The 18,072-nt window shown below is 41.6% G+C and overlaps 2 protein-coding genes across 14 annotated transcripts in view; both read left to right on the top strand.

The window, feature by feature from the left end:
• Positions 1-18,072, top strand: part of LOC111856915 (putative uncharacterized protein MYH16) — a 58,593-nt gene that overhangs the window by 32,687 nt on the left and 7,834 nt on the right. For all 13 annotated transcript variants that reach the window (XM_072712286.1, XM_072712294.1, XM_072712289.1 and 10 more), the window contains 9 exons: positions 579-635; positions 10,917-11,003; positions 11,706-11,951; positions 12,256-12,373; positions 13,280-13,407; positions 13,683-13,879; positions 14,266-14,398; positions 15,080-15,296; positions 15,533-15,669. In XM_072712286.1, coding sequence (XP_072568387.1) covers positions 579-635; positions 10,917-11,003; positions 11,706-11,951; positions 12,256-12,373; positions 13,280-13,407; positions 13,683-13,879; positions 14,266-14,398; positions 15,080-15,296; positions 15,533-15,669 — 1,320 coding nt within the window. The remainder of the gene's footprint in view (positions 1-578; positions 636-10,916; positions 11,004-11,705; positions 11,952-12,255; positions 12,374-13,279; positions 13,408-13,682; positions 13,880-14,265; positions 14,399-15,079; positions 15,297-15,532; positions 15,670-18,072) is intronic.
• Positions 4,797-6,900, top strand: LOC140590986 (uncharacterized). Its single transcript, XM_072712822.1, has 2 exons — positions 4,797-5,943; positions 6,043-6,900. The coding sequence occupies exons 1-2, from the start codon at positions 5,171-5,173 to the stop codon at positions 6,506-6,508; spliced, it is 1,239 nt and encodes a 412-aa protein (XP_072568923.1). The 5' UTR covers positions 4,797-5,170; the 3' UTR covers positions 6,509-6,900.

The following is an 18,072-nucleotide window of genomic DNA, read 5'->3' as shown; positions in this document are numbered from 1 at the left end:
ATATGTTATCACTTACAGTATATTTAATTTAGGCTTTTTTTTTAAATGGACTTCAAAAAAGTGGAGTATTTTGTCTTTTAAAATTGAGTATAGTATACTCAGTACAAGTTTGCCTTTAATATTTCAGTTAATCTTGAGGTGTCTTAACAATGTGTAAATAACAGTAGCACAGGTTAAGGGTCAGTGATGGGATACATGTGGAGCACAGAGAACCTTATGGATGCTTTTTTACAAAGAAAGCAAACAGACTTCTATCAGGCAGTTGTTCTTTCATACAGGAACATGCCGAAGCTCTATTTTGTTTTTAAAAGACAGAGAGAAATAAAATGATTCCTGTGCTACCATTTGCTAACCTTCATGTTATCTGTGTATCATTTATTAATTAAATGTTAACTGTTAAGAGCTTTTTACCATTGTTAAAAAACCTGTATATAAAGTTCATGTAATCTGTTTTTAGGTAATACTGAAACCCTGTTTGAAAGAGTAAATGTAGAGAACATATTTGTAAGCATATGTCCAGCCTATTGTACTTGGGGAACATAGTGAGTCACCTTGTGCTACTTCCCATCCAATCATAGGTGCGGATTGAGGAACTAGAAGAGGAGCTGGAGACAGAAAAAGCCATGAGGGCAAAGGTATACGAACCTATGCACCAGATTGCATGATAATTACCCCATGCTCTTGTTTTACCTAATTGCATTTTGTCTCAGAACTCTTCCTCCAGGGCAGGTTAAATTCTTGATTAATTTATTGTACAGAAGACATGGTAAGTCGAGACAACAGTTGCCAAATAAAGTGCAGTGGAGTTACAATATGAAATAGCAGTTGAGGAAATGACACTATTGGGGTAATTATAGTGTATTAATCAAAGGGAAGGATGAACAATACAAATCATCCTAGTGCTGTCAAATAAACTAATGTAACTAAACTGCATAAATAGAGGTCAATATAACATTAGATAGCCAAGTCTTACCAGGTAATTTTCCTACCACTTCTCCTGGTGAACATGCTGGGCAGGTCAGACCCTGTCCCTGGCTGTAGACTCACGGTCATTCTAGAGCAGTGTTTCTCAACCCAGTCCTCAGCGAACCCCAGCCAGTCCACGTTTTTGCTTCCTCTCAGCTTCCAGCACACCTGTACCAGGTATTTGGTGTTCCTGATTGGCTGGGAGCTGGGAGGGAGCAAAAATGTGGACTGGCTGGGGTTCGCTGAGGACTGGGTTGAGAAACACTGTTCTAGAGGATTCCTCAGTGTTCTCCCGCCTGTCCCTTCACAACCGGGGTCTCCGCCCAGTGATTCATACCCAAAACAGCTCCCTGGTAGCCATGCAGGTGGTCTTATAAGATGCAACCTTAGCTGACTCCTCTTGATCTGAAGCAGTGGAGTGAGACCAGCAATCCTGGGGGAAAAGTCATTTCAGCTGCTTATACTCATAACTTTCATTACCTACAGCCCATGGCAATAGATGAGGATAGGGACATAGATTGACCAGAACACCACAGGCCTTGTCTTCAAACTTACCTTCTGCTTCATCAACACAGACCTTCCCAGTGCCTGCATAACTGCAGTCAGTAAAAAGATCTTCCTGGCAATCTCATATTTCCTCTTGCCATCACTAACAAACAAGAGCTTTCACTGGATGGATTTCTACTATGGAGGCCTCTGATCATCACTGTGACTTCATCTGCAGCAGTAACAGGTCTGGATGCTGTTCAGCCAAATGGCTACTTCAATATTAGTTTAAATACTAGAACTCATGGCCATACTGTAGGTGAAAATTAGCGGGAGACCATTTCAAAATGGATTTGAGAAAGCACTTCTGTATACGGCGTGTAGTTGGAGTATGGAATAGTCTTCCTGCTAGTGTAGTGCAAGCTAAAACTCTGGGGTCTTTTAAATCAGAGCTAGATAAGATTTTAACAACTCTGAGGTATTAGCTGAATTCTCCCCAAAGGAGATTAATGGGCTGAATGGCCTCGTTTGTAAATTTCTTATGTTCCTATGTTCTAATAGACTCACATCCACCAGATATTTCTATCAATGCCTCCTAGTGAGAGGGCATTTACACCTGGTTAAGGAGTTCCTCAAAGTGTGATTTCCACTGTTCGATAATATCCTTAGAGTTGGTTAGCACAATGTCACCTGTGTTGAATACAGCCTAAGTAAGGTCCCGCATGTTTTTCAAAACATTTTGGAGACCTCTTCAAACCCTTCTAGCCTCTTCAAACTCCTCCCATGCACAAACTACACCACTGTCATCACTGTAGTCTTCCGAGCCTTTCAGCTAACTTAAGACCCCCTTGCAAGAATTGCCCTGAAGACCTCATTCTTCACCTTGACAGCTTTCCACACTGCAGGTGTCAACCAGTGAGTCCTGGGTCTATATCCATGACAGACACTGACTGATTCCTGGCCGTAGCTCTTTCCAACCACTGTAATAATTGAAGCCCTGAACAGCCCATTTTGACTCCAAGTCCTCGACCTTACTGGGCATGCAGGAGGTGTGAGCTGAGAATCCTGACTGCTCATCGGGGCTGTACTGGTTTATCTGACCTCCTCCCCATGTGCTAAATCAAACTGACTCCCAAATGGTGATTAGTTGATAGCTCTGCTCCTTTTTTCATCCGAGGCTTCAAAACACATAGTCCAATCTGATTACACGTCTCTAAAGTCAATCACTGACCTTTAGTCTAGGGTGCTCTGGTACTACATATACTACTCAGGTCTAGATCTATGAGACCATTCTTCCTAATCATGCCCCTTATGCTTTCATTATTGTTTCCGACCTGAGCATCAAACTTTCCCAGTTGGACCATTCACCCACCACTCCCAGTTGAGCACTTCACCCACAAAAAGGCTGGGTACTTCAAACTTCTGTTTAGTACAACTTGCATTTCTTAAGGCAATTTGCTGTCAGCCTGGGACATGAGAGTATTCCCATACAGATCCAGCCGCTTAAAATTTCCCCACTTTCCATGACAGGTCCTTGACAGGACCTTGACTGGCTCTTGGCTGGTCCTTGACTGTAATGAGATCCCCCACGATGATGTAATGAAAAAGGGGGCCGGCATGATCCACCCCTCAACTCTCTGTGTGTAAAGTACTTGCAATGATCTATCCATCCACCAGGGAGAGCAGTAATCTGAAGTGACTTACCTGAAATCAGGTAAGATACCTGAATCAGGTATTGTAACTACACTGCAAAAAATGAAAATCTAAGCAAGTACAATTTTCCTATATTTAAACAAAATTCCAATTTCATTAATAAACTTACTACACTGCAATAAATGGCCTGTGAAATTTAGAAATAGTTTCTGTTGTGAGGCAAAGATGGCCTAAAACTGTCAAAATGTGTTTTTAGTCAGTTTATTGATGAAATTAGAATTTTATTTTACTTCCCTCTTTGGAGATGAGGCGGTCCCAAGATATGTCCAATACAATAATTACAGGTCTAAACAAAGTATTAAGACTGATATTGTCAAGCAATGAGAGGTATATGAAAATTAATCAGATTTGAAGCCCATTAAGCTTGTTTGGCACAAGATGAAAGATTTCATCCGCAAGGAGGCCAAGCCAGGTACAAAGCAGCAGCATGTCCAAGAGTTATTTTGGGAGAAGAGAGTGACCCAAGATGTTTGTGACAGACTAATTACAGGTCTAAACAAAGTAATAAGGTTTACTGTGGAGAATAAAGGTGTGTTCTTTCTTTCTGTCTGGCTAACAGCCGGATAGGCTGCTGGTGGCTGCGCATCCACGGGGGGGGGGGGGGGGGTGATGTGTGAATGTGTCATTAACTTCTCTGCTTGGCCACAATGAAACAATGAGACAGATGAGACAGATGTTTGAAGCGGTCAAGGTGAGGTTATTTTTTTAACATAAGAAACACTGCTTTCAGATCATAAGAACATAAGAACTATACAAACGAGAGGAGGCCATTCGGCCCATCAAGCTCGCTTAGGGAGAACTTAACTAATAGCTCAGAGTTGTTAAAATCTTATCTAGCTCTGATTTAAAGGAACTCAAGGATTCAGCTTGCACTATGTTATCAGGAAGACTATTCCATATTCTGACTATCAAGCCAGTCGGTTAAATAAACACTACTAAACAGTCATTACACACTACCAGTCAAAACTGTTGTTGGCATGTAAATTAGAAACCAGAAGACTATAGTGGAAAAAAAGTATGATCGTCTACCAAAAATATTTATACACTGTATAGTCATGACTGACATGCTGAGGCTGGGTTTGAACCAGTGATCCGGGGAACACAAGCACACAGGCTTAGCCCACTGAGCCACACAGGGACCCTGGAAGTGCATGAAAGTTCACCATAGCAAATACCCTGAGCAAGGAACTGCCCACAAGCACAAGAAAAGTGCTGGGGCTGGGGGCTGGGGGCTGGGGGCTGGGGGGTCAACTGAATGTGTGAAAGTCATTAACATCTCTTTTGACTGGTAGTATGTGTGTGTTTGTGTGTGGGTTTGCATAGATCACATTTGAGGACCAAATTGCCCCCAAAGTGTAGTAAAACCTGAAATTTTCCTACTTTTGGGGACATTTTTTGAGGTCCCTATTTGGATAAACACTTTTAAAGCCTCTGGTCACAAATTTTTCTGAACACATACAAATCGAATTTCAATGAAAAAGTTGGCCAAAATTTCACATCTGTTCACGACTATACGCTCGGGTGGTGAACAAAAGCACTGGCAAAGTCTTGCATTTCTGAAAAGTTTCAATACGCAGAAAAAGGCTAGTCACATTAGAGTGCTATTTCGTGAAGTCTGGTCCACCATCTAAACGGCTAAACACACCAGAAGCCCCTGAAATAGAAGAAATCACAAGACAGAAAACACTTTAACATCCCTCCATCACAGAGCCGGACTCGCCATCAAAACTGTAAGCTCCTCTAAACCCAGCTTATTGTACCTTGATACCTTGTACGTTGCTTTGGATAAGTCTGCTAAATGCTTTAAATGTAAATATAAATATTGTACAGTGTAAAGCCATGTAGCAGAAATGACTTGGGGTCAGTAATCCAGGAGACATGGAGGTGTACAGTAAATATCCATTGTCTTCCCAACATCAGTCACTGAATGGTATTAAAAAAGCACTGGAGAGTTCAAAGCATACAATTCTCACAGTCTATCAGCACCACCAACATTCAGATGTAAATGAGCTTCAGATGTAAATGCACGCTGGCCGACCAGATCACCCCCCCTGGAAAGAAAATATCCCTATTCCCTTTTATTGTCCTTGGTGATTTTAACAGAGTGAATCTACACCAGGAACTTCCTAAACACAGACAGCATATCGACTGCCCCACCAGGGACAACATCACACTGGACCACTGTTACACCATTTTAAAAGATGCCTATCGCTCTGTCCCCCGGGCAGCTTTAGGACATTCTGATCACTGTATGGTCCATCTTATTCCAATTTACAGGCAACAGCTTAAACGTGCCAAGCCTGTAGTCAAAACTGTGAAGAAGTGGACCAATGCAGCAAAGCAGGAACTGCAAGACTGTTTTGACTGCACTAATTGGACTGTCTTTGACGCTGCATCTGATAATCTGGATGAGCTGACAGACACTGTGACATCATACATCAGTTTTTGTGAAGATGTGTGTGTCCCGACCAAGACCTTCTGCACATACAACAACAATAAACCATGGTTCACTCCCAAACTGCAACATCTTCACCAGGCCAAGGAGGATGCCTACAGAAGTGGTGACAGGGCCCTGTACAGGCAGGCCAGGAACACGCTGACCAGGGAGATCAAAGTGGCAAAAAGAAGCTACTCTGAGAAGCTGAAAGAACGGTTCTCAGCCAATGACCCTGCATCAGTGTGGAGAGGCCTGCGAGATATCACCAGCAACAGACGACCCCTACCCCCCGCTGAAGCAAACAAAGACCTGGCAGACGAGCTGAACAACTTCTACTGCAGGTTTGAGATAAACAGATTCACACCCCCCATCCACCCCACTCCAGAGACAATAACCCTCATCACACCTCTCACCCCCCTATCCTCCCCCCTGGAACTCAGAATACACGAAGCGGAAGTGAGCCGGCTGTTCCAGAAACAGAAAACCAAGAAGGCCCCGGGACCAAACGGTGTATCCCCCTCCTGCCTCAAAACCTGTGCTGATCAGCTGGCTCCCATCTTCACCCGCATCTTCAATAGATTTCTGGAGTTGTGTGTAGTTCCCTCCTGCTTCAAACGCTCCACCATTATCACGGTCCCCAAAAAACCCACCATTACAGGACTGAATGACTACAGACCTGTCGCCTTGACGTCTGTGGTCATGAAATCCTTTGAACGCCTGGTTTTAGCCCATCTAAAGGACATTACAGGACACCAGCTGTACCCCCTGCAGTTTGCCTATCGGGCAAACAGGTCGGTGGATGATGCAGTGAATATGGGGCTGCATTATATCCTGCAACATCTGGACCGTCCAGGAACTTATGCCAGGATCCTGTTTGTGGACTTTAGTTCGGCTAAACGAGCATAGATTTTAACGAGCAGTTAAAATCATTTCAGATCCGTCACATCCTGGACACAATCTTCTCCAGCTACCCCCCTCTGGCAGACGCTACAGATCTGTTTACAAAAACTGTTTACACTATACCTCGCACCTTAAAATTGCACAGTGTTACTCACCTGTGTATATTTATAATATTTATAATTTTTCACATTTGTATTGTATGTGTGTTGTATTGTACTGTATTTGTACAGTATTTCTTGTATAGGGTATTTTGTTTTTATAGTGTCACTTATTGTAGAGCTGGGTGATATGGCCTAAAAATAAAATCTCAGATTTTTTCACAAAAAATCTGATTTCCGATTTCAATCGATTCTCCCCTCCCCTACACAAAATCAAACTACTTTATTTAGCTTTTTTTACTTTAGACCACACCCTTAGGGGCAGTGTGTGGCTCAGTGGGCTAAGCTGTGTGCTTGTAATCAGAAGGTCACTGGTTCAAGCCTAGCCTCAGCATGTCTGCAGCTCCTTGAGCAAGGCCCCAACAGGTGGCCTTCACAGACAACTTATTCTTCAAAGATCAAGTTGAGGGAGGCATAAACACAATTTCCCCACGGGGATCAATAAAGTGTCAGTTATTATTGTGAACACTTTTAGAAAGGTTTCTCTATAGCTTATTTTAAAACTGGCAACAACACAATACACCCTCAAACTTATAAATAAAAGTAATAAGTAATATTGTAATAATAATAGAAAAAAAACACATAATTTTATCATGTCAGCTTAGTATTAAGTAAATACTTTATGCCATTGGGTTTGACATATTATATTACAATTCCATATTACAGAAGTAGCAACACCTTTCTTTGGGCACGTGCCATCTTTTCCCCTGTCATTGCCATGTTGTTAGTGAATCTGCTACAGTGTTAATTTACCCATGAGGAATGGTGCATCGCATTAGTTCCGCATTTGGCGCTTGTGTGTAAAAAAAGTAATAAAATCGATTTCATGAAAACACATCGTCCTGAACTGTAAATTCGAATTAATCAATTAAATTGATTTATCGCCCAGCTCTAACTTATTGTTTGTGTATGAGAGAGTATCAAACTGTGGGAAACTAATTCCTTGTGTGCCCCAGCACACTTGGCGAATAAAAGCTGATTCTGATTCTGATTCTGATTGCTGCAGCAGGTGAGGATCATGAACTCCCAATCACCTACAAATTCTTTAATCAATCAACAGTTACAGTATCAACAATCAATGGCTGGACAGTTGATACAGGGACAATGATCACAACACACATCAGAACAGCCTTCCCAAAGCCAACAAACTGAACCCTATTGAAAATTTGTGGACTATGCTTAAAATAAAGCACTTTAAAACAAATCAATATACTGTAGGACCATAGTGCTGTACAAAGGATAAATAAGAATAGACAATAAACAAACCAATAAAGCATATTAAAATAAAATAAAATAAAATAAGTAAATAAAATAAATTAAAAAGAAAAATGAGCTTTTTTAAGTCATAGCAAAGACCATTCAATCATTTAACCCTGTAAAAAGAAAAGTAAAGTTTTTGTAAAGACAGCGCCATCTAATGGTATCACCCTGCAAGTGAATGAATGGGCGGGTTTATAGTCAAATATAGGCCCACCCCTAGAAGAAGGGGGGCTCTAGCTTCCGGCTGGTATTTGGAAGGAACTTGGCTGGGATTTGGCTGCCAGCCAGACTGGAGGGGAAATTTTAAGTGGCTGGATCTGTACCTGCTTGAGGTCTTTCACCATGAGGAACTCTAGAGTTGGAACAGGAGTCCTTCATCCCAGATCATGAGGTCTCTTTCCAGTGTCCACACCATGCGTAGAGGTGAGGCCAACTCTATCCAGCCAATAGCTCTAGCACTAGCTCAGACTGCTTCCTGGACAGAGAGATAATGTTTCATGTTCCCCAAGTCAGAGTTCATTGCTAAGGTCTAATCTGTCTGGATCATTGCCGCTCATGCTTGCCACCCAAATGGCACTCCATCTGACCCCTACCATTTATCTTGTGGGTGGTGACCCTTTTGGGCTGAGCACCCCCTCTGGCCTACCTCCTGGGGCTGGTCCTGGTAACACAACTCCAGACAGGCAGTCTTTGCTGTATCACTTGATTGTTGGTTTGTTTGGCTTCTCCCCACAAATGTGTTCCCCTGGGGGGGTTCTGCCAGGAGCTCAACTCTGCTTGCCATAGCTCTGTAAATTGGCATAAGGAACCCCCTCCATCACATTAAGGTTACGATCCTTTGAGGGGCAGCATGACATAGACTAAAACAAAAAAAAAATCCCTTCATTACAGAATTAGAAATGTTAATTCAGATCTTTCTTTGTAAGACTGATATATCGTTTGTGCTCTGCTGCTCTCTTTAGGAGAACGATTAAAACTTTTTTTTTGCAATAAGACACCACTACTGCTGTGTAAAAATCATTACCATATGGATTTATTTGACAAATATTGCAGCACTTGCATCATCCTTAATGGTTTAATCCTAAAAGCACTTCGGCACGCCTGCCCCCCATGATATTCACAAAAGGGTGTTGTTATCAGGAACAGACATGCACATTCTTATCTTATTACCTGCTGCTTCACCTAGGTGGCTTCAGAAAGTAAAACCAAACAAACCTCTCTGAAAGACCAACACAGACATGCCGTCGCTTTGCTTGGGTCAGTAAGATAGAATCAGAAATGATAACATCATCACTGTGAGATCATTTTAAAAGGAATGTGCCCCCCAACCCCTCCCGCTGTTGCGAACACAGAAACGTAAACGTGACCTTCAGTTGAGCGATGGAAAGAGGACACTGCTGTGACATGAAGTTCAGCTCTTCCTGTGCTTTTAAGCTTTAACTGTTGAAGCAGTGTGATGTATGGAACAAAGTGACTGTTAACATAGTCATTGAAATGTTAGTATGTGAGGATATGCAATGTTTTAGACAGACAGCACTTCTGGACCTATAGGGAAAATTAGACATCAGGGTCAATCACTCTGAAGCTATTCGAGGCTCTAGCTGGAGGCTATACATGGTGGTATGATGATTTTTTTTATTTTTTAGAGAAAGTATGTTTGTCTCCATTGTTCTATTTACACATATAGAACTGTGGCATCACTTCTATGGTGGAGGCTATGATTCCCAATGCTAGCTTGGTGTTCTCCTTGTGTTGGGTTGAATTGGTGTTATAAATTCCCCGTAATGTGTGATTGTGTATGTTCCCAGAAATGGATGGCCATCCCATCCAGGGTGTTCCCCTGTCTCAAGCCCTTTCCTTCCATTGATCCAGGCGAACTATGACCATATTCTAGATAAATGGTTGTGTAAGATTTATGTAATCTTATAATCTTATTGTTTATAACAATATGTTTCTTGAAGACAAAATTGGTAAATACAGTATATTTTCCCTTTTTATTATGGAATTTCATCTAAATTAATACCAGAATATATGAATATTTCAAATCCTTCTATATTGTCCTTTGAAAATTTTTATATTCACAATAACATTCCACTGAACTTCCACTAAAATGTTGAGCAGGTCACAATTAATCATTTGCTAATTTTGTTAAGAAAATTTCTAAATGTGATGAATATATAATAAAGTCAATCATATTATTATAACTTAACATCATGCATAGTCTAGAGCCCATCAGAGGTGGCATAGGGCACAAGGCAGAGGACACCCTGTCTGGGATGCCAGTCCATCTCAGGACAATTTACAATCAGCAGTTGATCTAACTGTATGGTTTCATCTTTGCTGTTCTGCTAGATTCCAGTGACTTAAGGCATTTTCTTATTATCTTAATTTTTTCAACCAAAAATTTCAATTTGTTTCAAATTATGTATCCATATGGTAAAGTTGAAACCTGGATTTTGCACATCAGATCAACTCTTCATAGACATTGCTGATCTCCACTGATCACTTCCAATGCCATGGTGCCCAGTTCTGTCACTTCAGAAGTGTCAGTTGTACTGTGCTGTATTCCGGCCCCGCATATCCCTTTCATCTTTTGTCAGTACTTCAATAACAATGAAATGAAATATGTTTTTCTGGATTTAATTTGTATCTCTTATCCCTTTGCTGGGTTTTGAACGATGCCACACAACATATCTGTCTGTGAAACAGATGACAGCTTCAGAAATGAGCTCAAGTGGAAAAAATTGCACATTGATAACTGCCATACCTGTATATTTAATTTGTTTATTTTTGAAGTGCGTTATGTTTTAGATGTATTAAGCTTTTAGCGTTTATGGCGAGTTTTGTGTGCTTAAAATAAGTTACAGAGACAATGGGTGCTGAGTGATGAAAAGGTTGTTGGTGAGCTAGATAGCTAACAGTCTGACGTGTGATTAAGTTTAAGTACTAAGTGTGTAGCAGTTTGCATGATGCTGGTATATTTCTCTGTGGCGCAGGTGGAGAAACAGCGGTCTGACCTCACGCGTGAGCTGGATGACCTGACTGATCGTCTGGAGGAGGCAGGAGGAGCCACAGCATCCCAGGTACTCAGAGGAGAATCATGAGTAACGTGTTGTAGTAACAGTACTAAAAGTCAACCAGCGTCTCCGTAAAACACAGATAGAAGCGGATTAATTATACATCCGAGTTCAGAAATGAGAGACAGAAAGTGTTATGGCATGAATATGATTAATAGGTAACGCTTTACATTAACTGCACCTTCATAATGCTTTTATATTGCATTCATAAAACGTTCAGTACACCGTCATAATGTATTCATTAAGTATTCAGAAATCATTCATAAACATCATGCATGTATACCTTTACATTCTAACATCCCTTAACAACTGTAGTATCCATTAATAACAAACATTATAATTGTATAATCATGTAATGTTTGTTATTAATGTATATTAAAGCTGTTAAGTGATGTTAGGGTGTTAAGGTGTACTTGCATGCTGCTTATGAATGTTCTATGAATGCATTATGAAGGTGCACTTAATATAAAGCGTTATCAGTTAATGACTTGTGAGTATTAATGATGTAGGTGCCTTAATGACGATATTTCATTGATTTATATTTTATTAATCTAGTTTATTCTAAATATTACTCTCAGAGGTCAAACATACATATCATGTACAAAATCATGGCATCTAGTTCAGCTTCTGTTTGGGACAATTCCTGGTGCACATGGCATATACAGGAGGGAGGACATTAAAAGAGACCCCTTGCTCACCCGTATGCAGATTGAGGTGAATAAGAAGCGTGAAGCTGAGCTGAAGCGCCTACGCCGTGAGCTGGAGGAGTCTTCGCTGCAGTCGGAGGCGCTGGCGGCGACCCTGAGGAAGCGGCACGGCGACGCGCTGGCCGAGCTCAACGAGCAGTGCGAAAGCCTGCAGAGGACCCGTGCCAAGCTGGAGAAGGAGAAGCACAACCTGCGCCTTGAGCTGGATGACCTCACCACTAACCTGGAGAATCTGCAGAAGGCCAAGGTATACAGACTGGACCTTCAGTGCCGATCTGTGATCGGCTTATCTTTCTGGAATGGATAGCTTATTTTTATAGTTGTGAATAAGCCAGATATAAATCCATTTTTTGATGATCCATTCATCAATCTTCCAGTCACTTATCCAGTCAAGGGGGCTGGAACCTATATCATGCATCCACACATATAATATTGCTCTAGAAGGGATTGCTGAATAGCCTCAGATTGATTAATTTTCAGGTGAGAGACCAGAAGAGACCTCAGCCCTCCCCTCGGAGGGCCCTAACATTACATATGTTGCCTTGTAAAAGGTCGCTAGTGACAACCAGCTGCGGAAGCTTGAAGAAATTCTGTCTGAGGCCAACTTCAAGAATGAGGACTTGCAGAAGGGGCTGGCTGAGTCAAACATTGCCAAGAACCGGCTTACAGGTGACAGATCCTAGCAGAAGATTTTATAAATCCCCATGTAGTTCTATTTTACATTCGTTGACTTGTTGAAGACAAATCCATGCTTAGGTTCTGAGATGTTGCGAAGGCACATAATTAAGGCTTTTTGTACCCTGAAGGGCTTTGGTACCAATATGAGTATGTGGCATTAAAATGAAACAAACACTTTGTTACAGATCAGGAGGAGTGTGAAGTACAACAGAAAAATGTACTTGTCAGGTTAAGGTTTCAGATTTATCCATGTACTGAGTGCAAGGAAGTCTTTCACTTAACTTCCTTTACACAGTCTTGTGCTGAACTACATTAAATTTGTGTTAAGCAGAAAAAGTGTGATGATTTAGTAGGACAATGAAAAATAGGTTTTATAGCATCTGCTGGAAACAAGTCAGGGTCAGGTACCAGACACCATTAAACTACATAGCCCTGGGCTGTTAAGTGGTAAAAATTATTATGTTCTACCTATAAAGTTTCCACACCCTTCTATGTTAAGAATTATAGCTAAGAGCACTTTAACCACAGAGTGCCTAAGTCATTCTTGAATACAGTTAATCAGAGGAGCAGTACTGAAAGCACTTTTTTCACAGCAGTAGTAGCCATCATGTGTGCAGTAATGGACATATGTCATGTGAAAATTTATGGTCAGACTGGTCAGATCAGCATAAAGTATAGAAAATCCTGAGTTTCATAGTGCTGCAATGGTAAATTCTGAACATATTCAAATAAAGAGAAGCCACAGCTAATGTTTCCTGATAAAATTGATTGTGAAATAACAATGCTTTGCTCCTCTTTGGAACATTGAAAAGTTTCATGGAGCAATTTTGTTTGACGCCACCAAGTCCGTGCTGCATTACACTATGCTAACTGGGATGCAACACTCCCAATTTCTAGCTGAAAATAATGACCTGAGTCGGCAACTGGAAGAGGCAGAGAACCGGTCCAGCCAGATGAACCGGGCCAAAGCCCTGTTGACATCCCAGTCTGAAGAGCTCAAGAAGCAGCTGGAAGAAGAGTTAAAAGTAGGATCCTGGATCTGCTTTTTCACTCTAACTCAATGTCCCAATCTGGTTCTCGGGGACCTGCAGACAGTCCATGTTTTTGCTCCCTCCCTGCCATATGTATTTATTAATTTACCTATAAGACACAAAAAGTCGCTACTTGTATTAAGGAAGCTCAATACCTACAGTAACAGGAGCTGCCTTGCTGAGTGCTAAAACTGCCGTTCAATATATATCTCTACCCCGCTTCTATAAATTTCTGATTAATCTTTCCCTCTTCAACTGGGTTCCACTAGTTGAAAACAGCACTCGGACACAGTTTGGGCACACTGAAACAGGAGTATGAGCTGCTGAAGGAGCAACTAGAGGAGGAGCAGGAGAGCAAGCTGGAGCTACAGCGACAGGTGTCTAGGCTGAACAGTGAGGTCACTCACTGGAGGACCCGCTACGAGGCCGAAGCCATTCAGCACACGGACGAGCTTGAGGATGCCAAGTTAGTGTCTGTTCGTAATAGTCATAGTGGTGTTGCTCTTGCACAGGAAGCCACATGTATCTGTCTTCAAGGCCAGTTTTTGCAATGATCAAGTACTCAGTTATTACCCATAATTTTTTGGTGCCATCACTGCTGCAAAAGGAACCTTTAGAGATGTGATAGAAAACTTTGAATAGTCAGTATCCAGCACCTCTCTGACCTGTGGAGTTTGGAATTATTATTCAATTTCTATACCTTGAGCATGCTTATACTTATACTTTGTATACAGACAGGGGGAATCTGGAAAAGGGTTATTCTCTCATTTTTGTTGACTTAAGGTGACCAACTGATCTTTAGTGTCTTGTAGGTGCGGTGCATTGGTATCTCTGATGTTATTTGTGTTACAGGAAGAAGTTGTCATCACGGCTACAGGAGGCCGAGGAAGCTGTTGAGGCTACCCAAGCTAAATGCTCTAGCCTGGAGAAAACCAAGCAAAGGTTACAAGGGGAGGTGGAGGACCTTTGCTTAGACCTGGAGAAGGTAAGCACTATTTACTGAATGTAGGCATGAATCTCTTACCTTTTAACACCATGATACACTAAATCAGGGGAAGGCAGCCCTGATCCTGCAGTGCCGGTATCCAGGAGGTTTTCTATCCTACCTGATGAGTTACTATCTGCCTGATATCAGGTGTGACTCATCAGAGACCAGGTAGGATAGAAAACCTGGCAGATACCTGCACTGCAGGATCAGGATTGCCTACCCCTGTACTAAATACATTCCTATTTAAAGTATACTTCTGGTTAAATAATCAGAAATTTCAATATTGTGACCAATTCTTCTGAAATAGGTATTACTACGGTAAAGACTAGGATTATAATTAAGATATTAATGTAATCTGTAATTATGAGTCTCACGTAAAGCTAAATTATTTAGTTTCCACAGCCAGGCTTTAACCATAAATAATTTTAATATGTTTAATAGACAGATTTATCTGTACACCCTTGTGATTTAGAGGGGTCTGGATTTAAAAAAATGTCTCAGAAGTCAGACTTCTTTATATGTTAATACAGATTCTGATTATAATTTTGTGTAGGATATGGTCTGAATTTTCTAGTACTTAAGGTATAAATTCTCAAATAAATTTCAGGTCAACTTTCTGCATAATACTTGGCCTATTTGAATATAGCAGAAGTTCTCCCTTCACACCCCTGTGTCCAGGCAAGCAGCTCTGCGACATTACTGGATAAGAAGCAGCGTGTGATGGAGAAGCAGCTCTCTGATTGGAGACAGAAGTGCGAAGAGCTGGTGGCGGAAGTAGAGGGCTGCCAGAAGGAGAGCCGGCAGCATGCCGCTGAGCTCTTCAAGCTGAAGACAGCCTACGAGGAGAACCTGGAGCAAGGGGAGGCCCTCCGGAGGGAGAATAAAGCCTTCCTGGGTGAGGGGTGATAGGCGGCACACACGGAACCGAAGTCTGATGAAAGAACACTTAAAGGGGGAGTCGAGAGAGAAATGTAGAACTGCTTGGAACGTTTTGCAACAAGAGGGGATAGCTAAATACTCATGTTGAAAACAAATACTTCCCAGGGTACCTAACCATGAAAGCCTATATGACTGAAAATTATACAGGACTGAGTTGCTGTTCCTCCCATTTTCCTTCTGATGTTATTTTAGAGGAGGTAGCTGATCTCAATGAACAGCTGGCTGATGTCGGGAAGAGTGTCCATGAGCTGCAAAAAGCCAAGAAGAAGATGGAGATGGAGAAAGAGGAGCTACAAGCCTCACTTGAGGAGTCTGAGGTGGCATTGGAGGTACTGAGAGAGCAAGTCTGCTGTGGTTATACCCATAGTTGCACAGTCCTGGGCTCTTCGTATAATAAATGGTAACATTACTTGGCAGAGAGCAGTAAATGAACAGCACATGTTCCAAATTAATGCATTCTGATACGTTTTTCTCAGAGAAGGGCATAATGATGAGCTTCAGTCAGCAGTTCATCCTAAAATGAGTAATGCAAAGTATGCATTACCCCCACGGTGGTAAATTATACTCCCTGAGGCTATACTGTAACAGCTGCAAGGTTGAGAGTTTACCTACACATGATGGCAGATTTAAACATGGAACACCAGGTGAGGTTACTATTCGAATAATGCATTCTTGTTTTTGCTTCTGTCTTAACACTCACCACGATAGAAGTTACCCATCAGTGAAAGTAGAGAAGTAGCATAGACTTTGTGGAACAGAGCAGATTAGCACGAGTCTGCTACTCTTGGATGGGCCCTGCGGCCACAAGATTATGGCTAGGAAGCTAATTAACACAGGCTTGCTTTGAGGAAGTGAAAATTAGTTCCTTCTTGGAGTACTTTCCTTGTTGCCGAGGGCTTACTTTGGTAACTGCATACTAAGCTGTTTGTTTATTGCCTTGACTGAGAGAACAAAAGAGAAAGGTAAATTATAAGGAAAATACAATTCTTCAGTGCCATGGTAGTATGATACTTGCTATGTCTTTGGAATAAATTATGTATCTTGTTGTCGAATATTATGCATTGCAGCCGCCTTTGAGGTTTGTTACATTTCCTTGAATAATTGAAACAATGTCTGAAGTATTGCATTATATCAACAACACCTCCTCAGCCTTCAGGGTGGGTGACATAATGAGCAGTATTGGCATTTAAATCAGACATGGCTGAGCAGTGAGGTGATGTAATGTAATTGTGATTAGCCACCAGGCCAGTGTCTGAGGAGGGGCGGGGCCCCGGGAAAGCCAACGTATTCGGGGCCCCACCTGAGGCCAATATAAACCTAATGTAAATCATTAGATTAAGTGCATTTCCAGTGTATAAATAGTAGGCGTGTACCGGTACACAAAATTCACGGTTCGGTACAACTAGGAAAACAGAATTTGTTTTGAAATAATTTTTTATTAAAGCTACAAATAAACATAATTACGACGAGTTGCAATCTAAAGCAATGCGTCTGCAGAGGTGTCTGAATAAGAAAACCTAAGAGAAGCTTATTTGCAGAATTAAATAGTGTGTTCGCTAATACCGAGTATGTTTGCATATCTGTAGCGATAAACACCCCTATAGCTGAAATGATTGTTTTTAGCCTGGTCTGAATTTCCTGAAAAAATGTGCCTTAAGATGCCATGGGGAGGGATCTTGTAGAGGCTGTTTCTCCCTAGCTCTGTTGTACACACATTGAGACAATGTTGTATAACAGAACCGACAGACAGCCTTGGTCTTATCAGCTACTCTCTCTCCAATGCTGGTGTAATATATTGGAAAACCAATAAACTTTCCATGTCTTTGGAATATATTGCATATCCTCTTGTCAAAAGCTATGCATTGCATCCGCCTTTGAGGTTTCTTGCATTTCCTTGAATCATTGAAACAATGTCAGAGTAGCCAAGAAGGAGATGGAAAAAGAGGAGATACAAGCATGACCTGAGGAATCTGAGGCTGCATTGGAAAACCAAAATGTTCTCAAACTGCCGATTTTAACTGACTGTAACCAGCATTAGCTGTAACCATCCTACAGTCACAATTAGCATAATGTTTTCCGTGTTGAACATTTACTTGTAAATTTAGGTTATGCCCATATCAATAAATGCATTAATTTGTTTCATTGTGTGTAAAGAACAGAACCTGCCCCTCTGGGGGCAGCATATGGCTCAGTGGGCTAAGCCTCTCTGCCTGTGATCAGAAGGTTGCTGTTTGAGCCTGGCCTCGCTATGTCTGTGGGTCCTTGAGCAAGGCTCTTAGCCCCCAGCTCCCTGGGGGCCACCACAGGTGGCTGCCCTTTGCGGACAGCTTGCTCTCACCTACAGAGAGCAGGTCGGGGGAGGTTTAAAGAAAATGTCCCCAGCAGGGATCAATAAAGTGTCAGTTATTATCAAAACGATGTACCAAGCAGGATACAACAAATTTGTGTGCCATGACAGCCCTAGCCAGAATGATGTATTCAGATGAAATGTGGGTGCATTCAATCAATGGGAAAAAATATTCAAGAACAATATTATTTAGCCTATCTATTATCTAGGCAAATTTCTGTTTTGAACGGGGCCCCTAGGGGCCGGGCCCTCTACAGCCGCTCCGGTTTCACTGCCCTAACGATGGCTCTCTTAGCCATATAATGCCTTCTAAATACCTATTTAGAGCACAATGCAGCACATAACTTGACTGTTGAGTACCTCTAATAACGTTTTGATTAATAAC

This window comes from Paramormyrops kingsleyae, chromosome 5, assembly GCF_048594095.1.
Source record: "Paramormyrops kingsleyae isolate MSU_618 chromosome 5, PKINGS_0.4, whole genome shotgun sequence".
In the NCBI taxonomy this organism is placed as follows: Eukaryota; Metazoa; Chordata; class Actinopteri; order Osteoglossiformes; family Mormyridae; genus Paramormyrops; species Paramormyrops kingsleyae.
The sequence above is the reverse complement of the archived record's forward strand: the minus strand, read 5'-3'. Positions and strand labels throughout refer to the sequence as shown.

Bases quoted from the DNA above. Each gene is read 5' to 3' on its own strand.
- LOC140590986 (XM_072712822.1), top strand. From the start codon at position 5,171: ATGAGCTTCAGATGTAAATGCACGCTGGCCGACCAGATCACCCCCCCT. The intron at 5,944-6,042 runs GTTTGAGATAAA...CCTGGAACTCAG, and splicing joins CTGAACAACTTCTACTGCAG to AATACACGAAGCGGAAGTGA.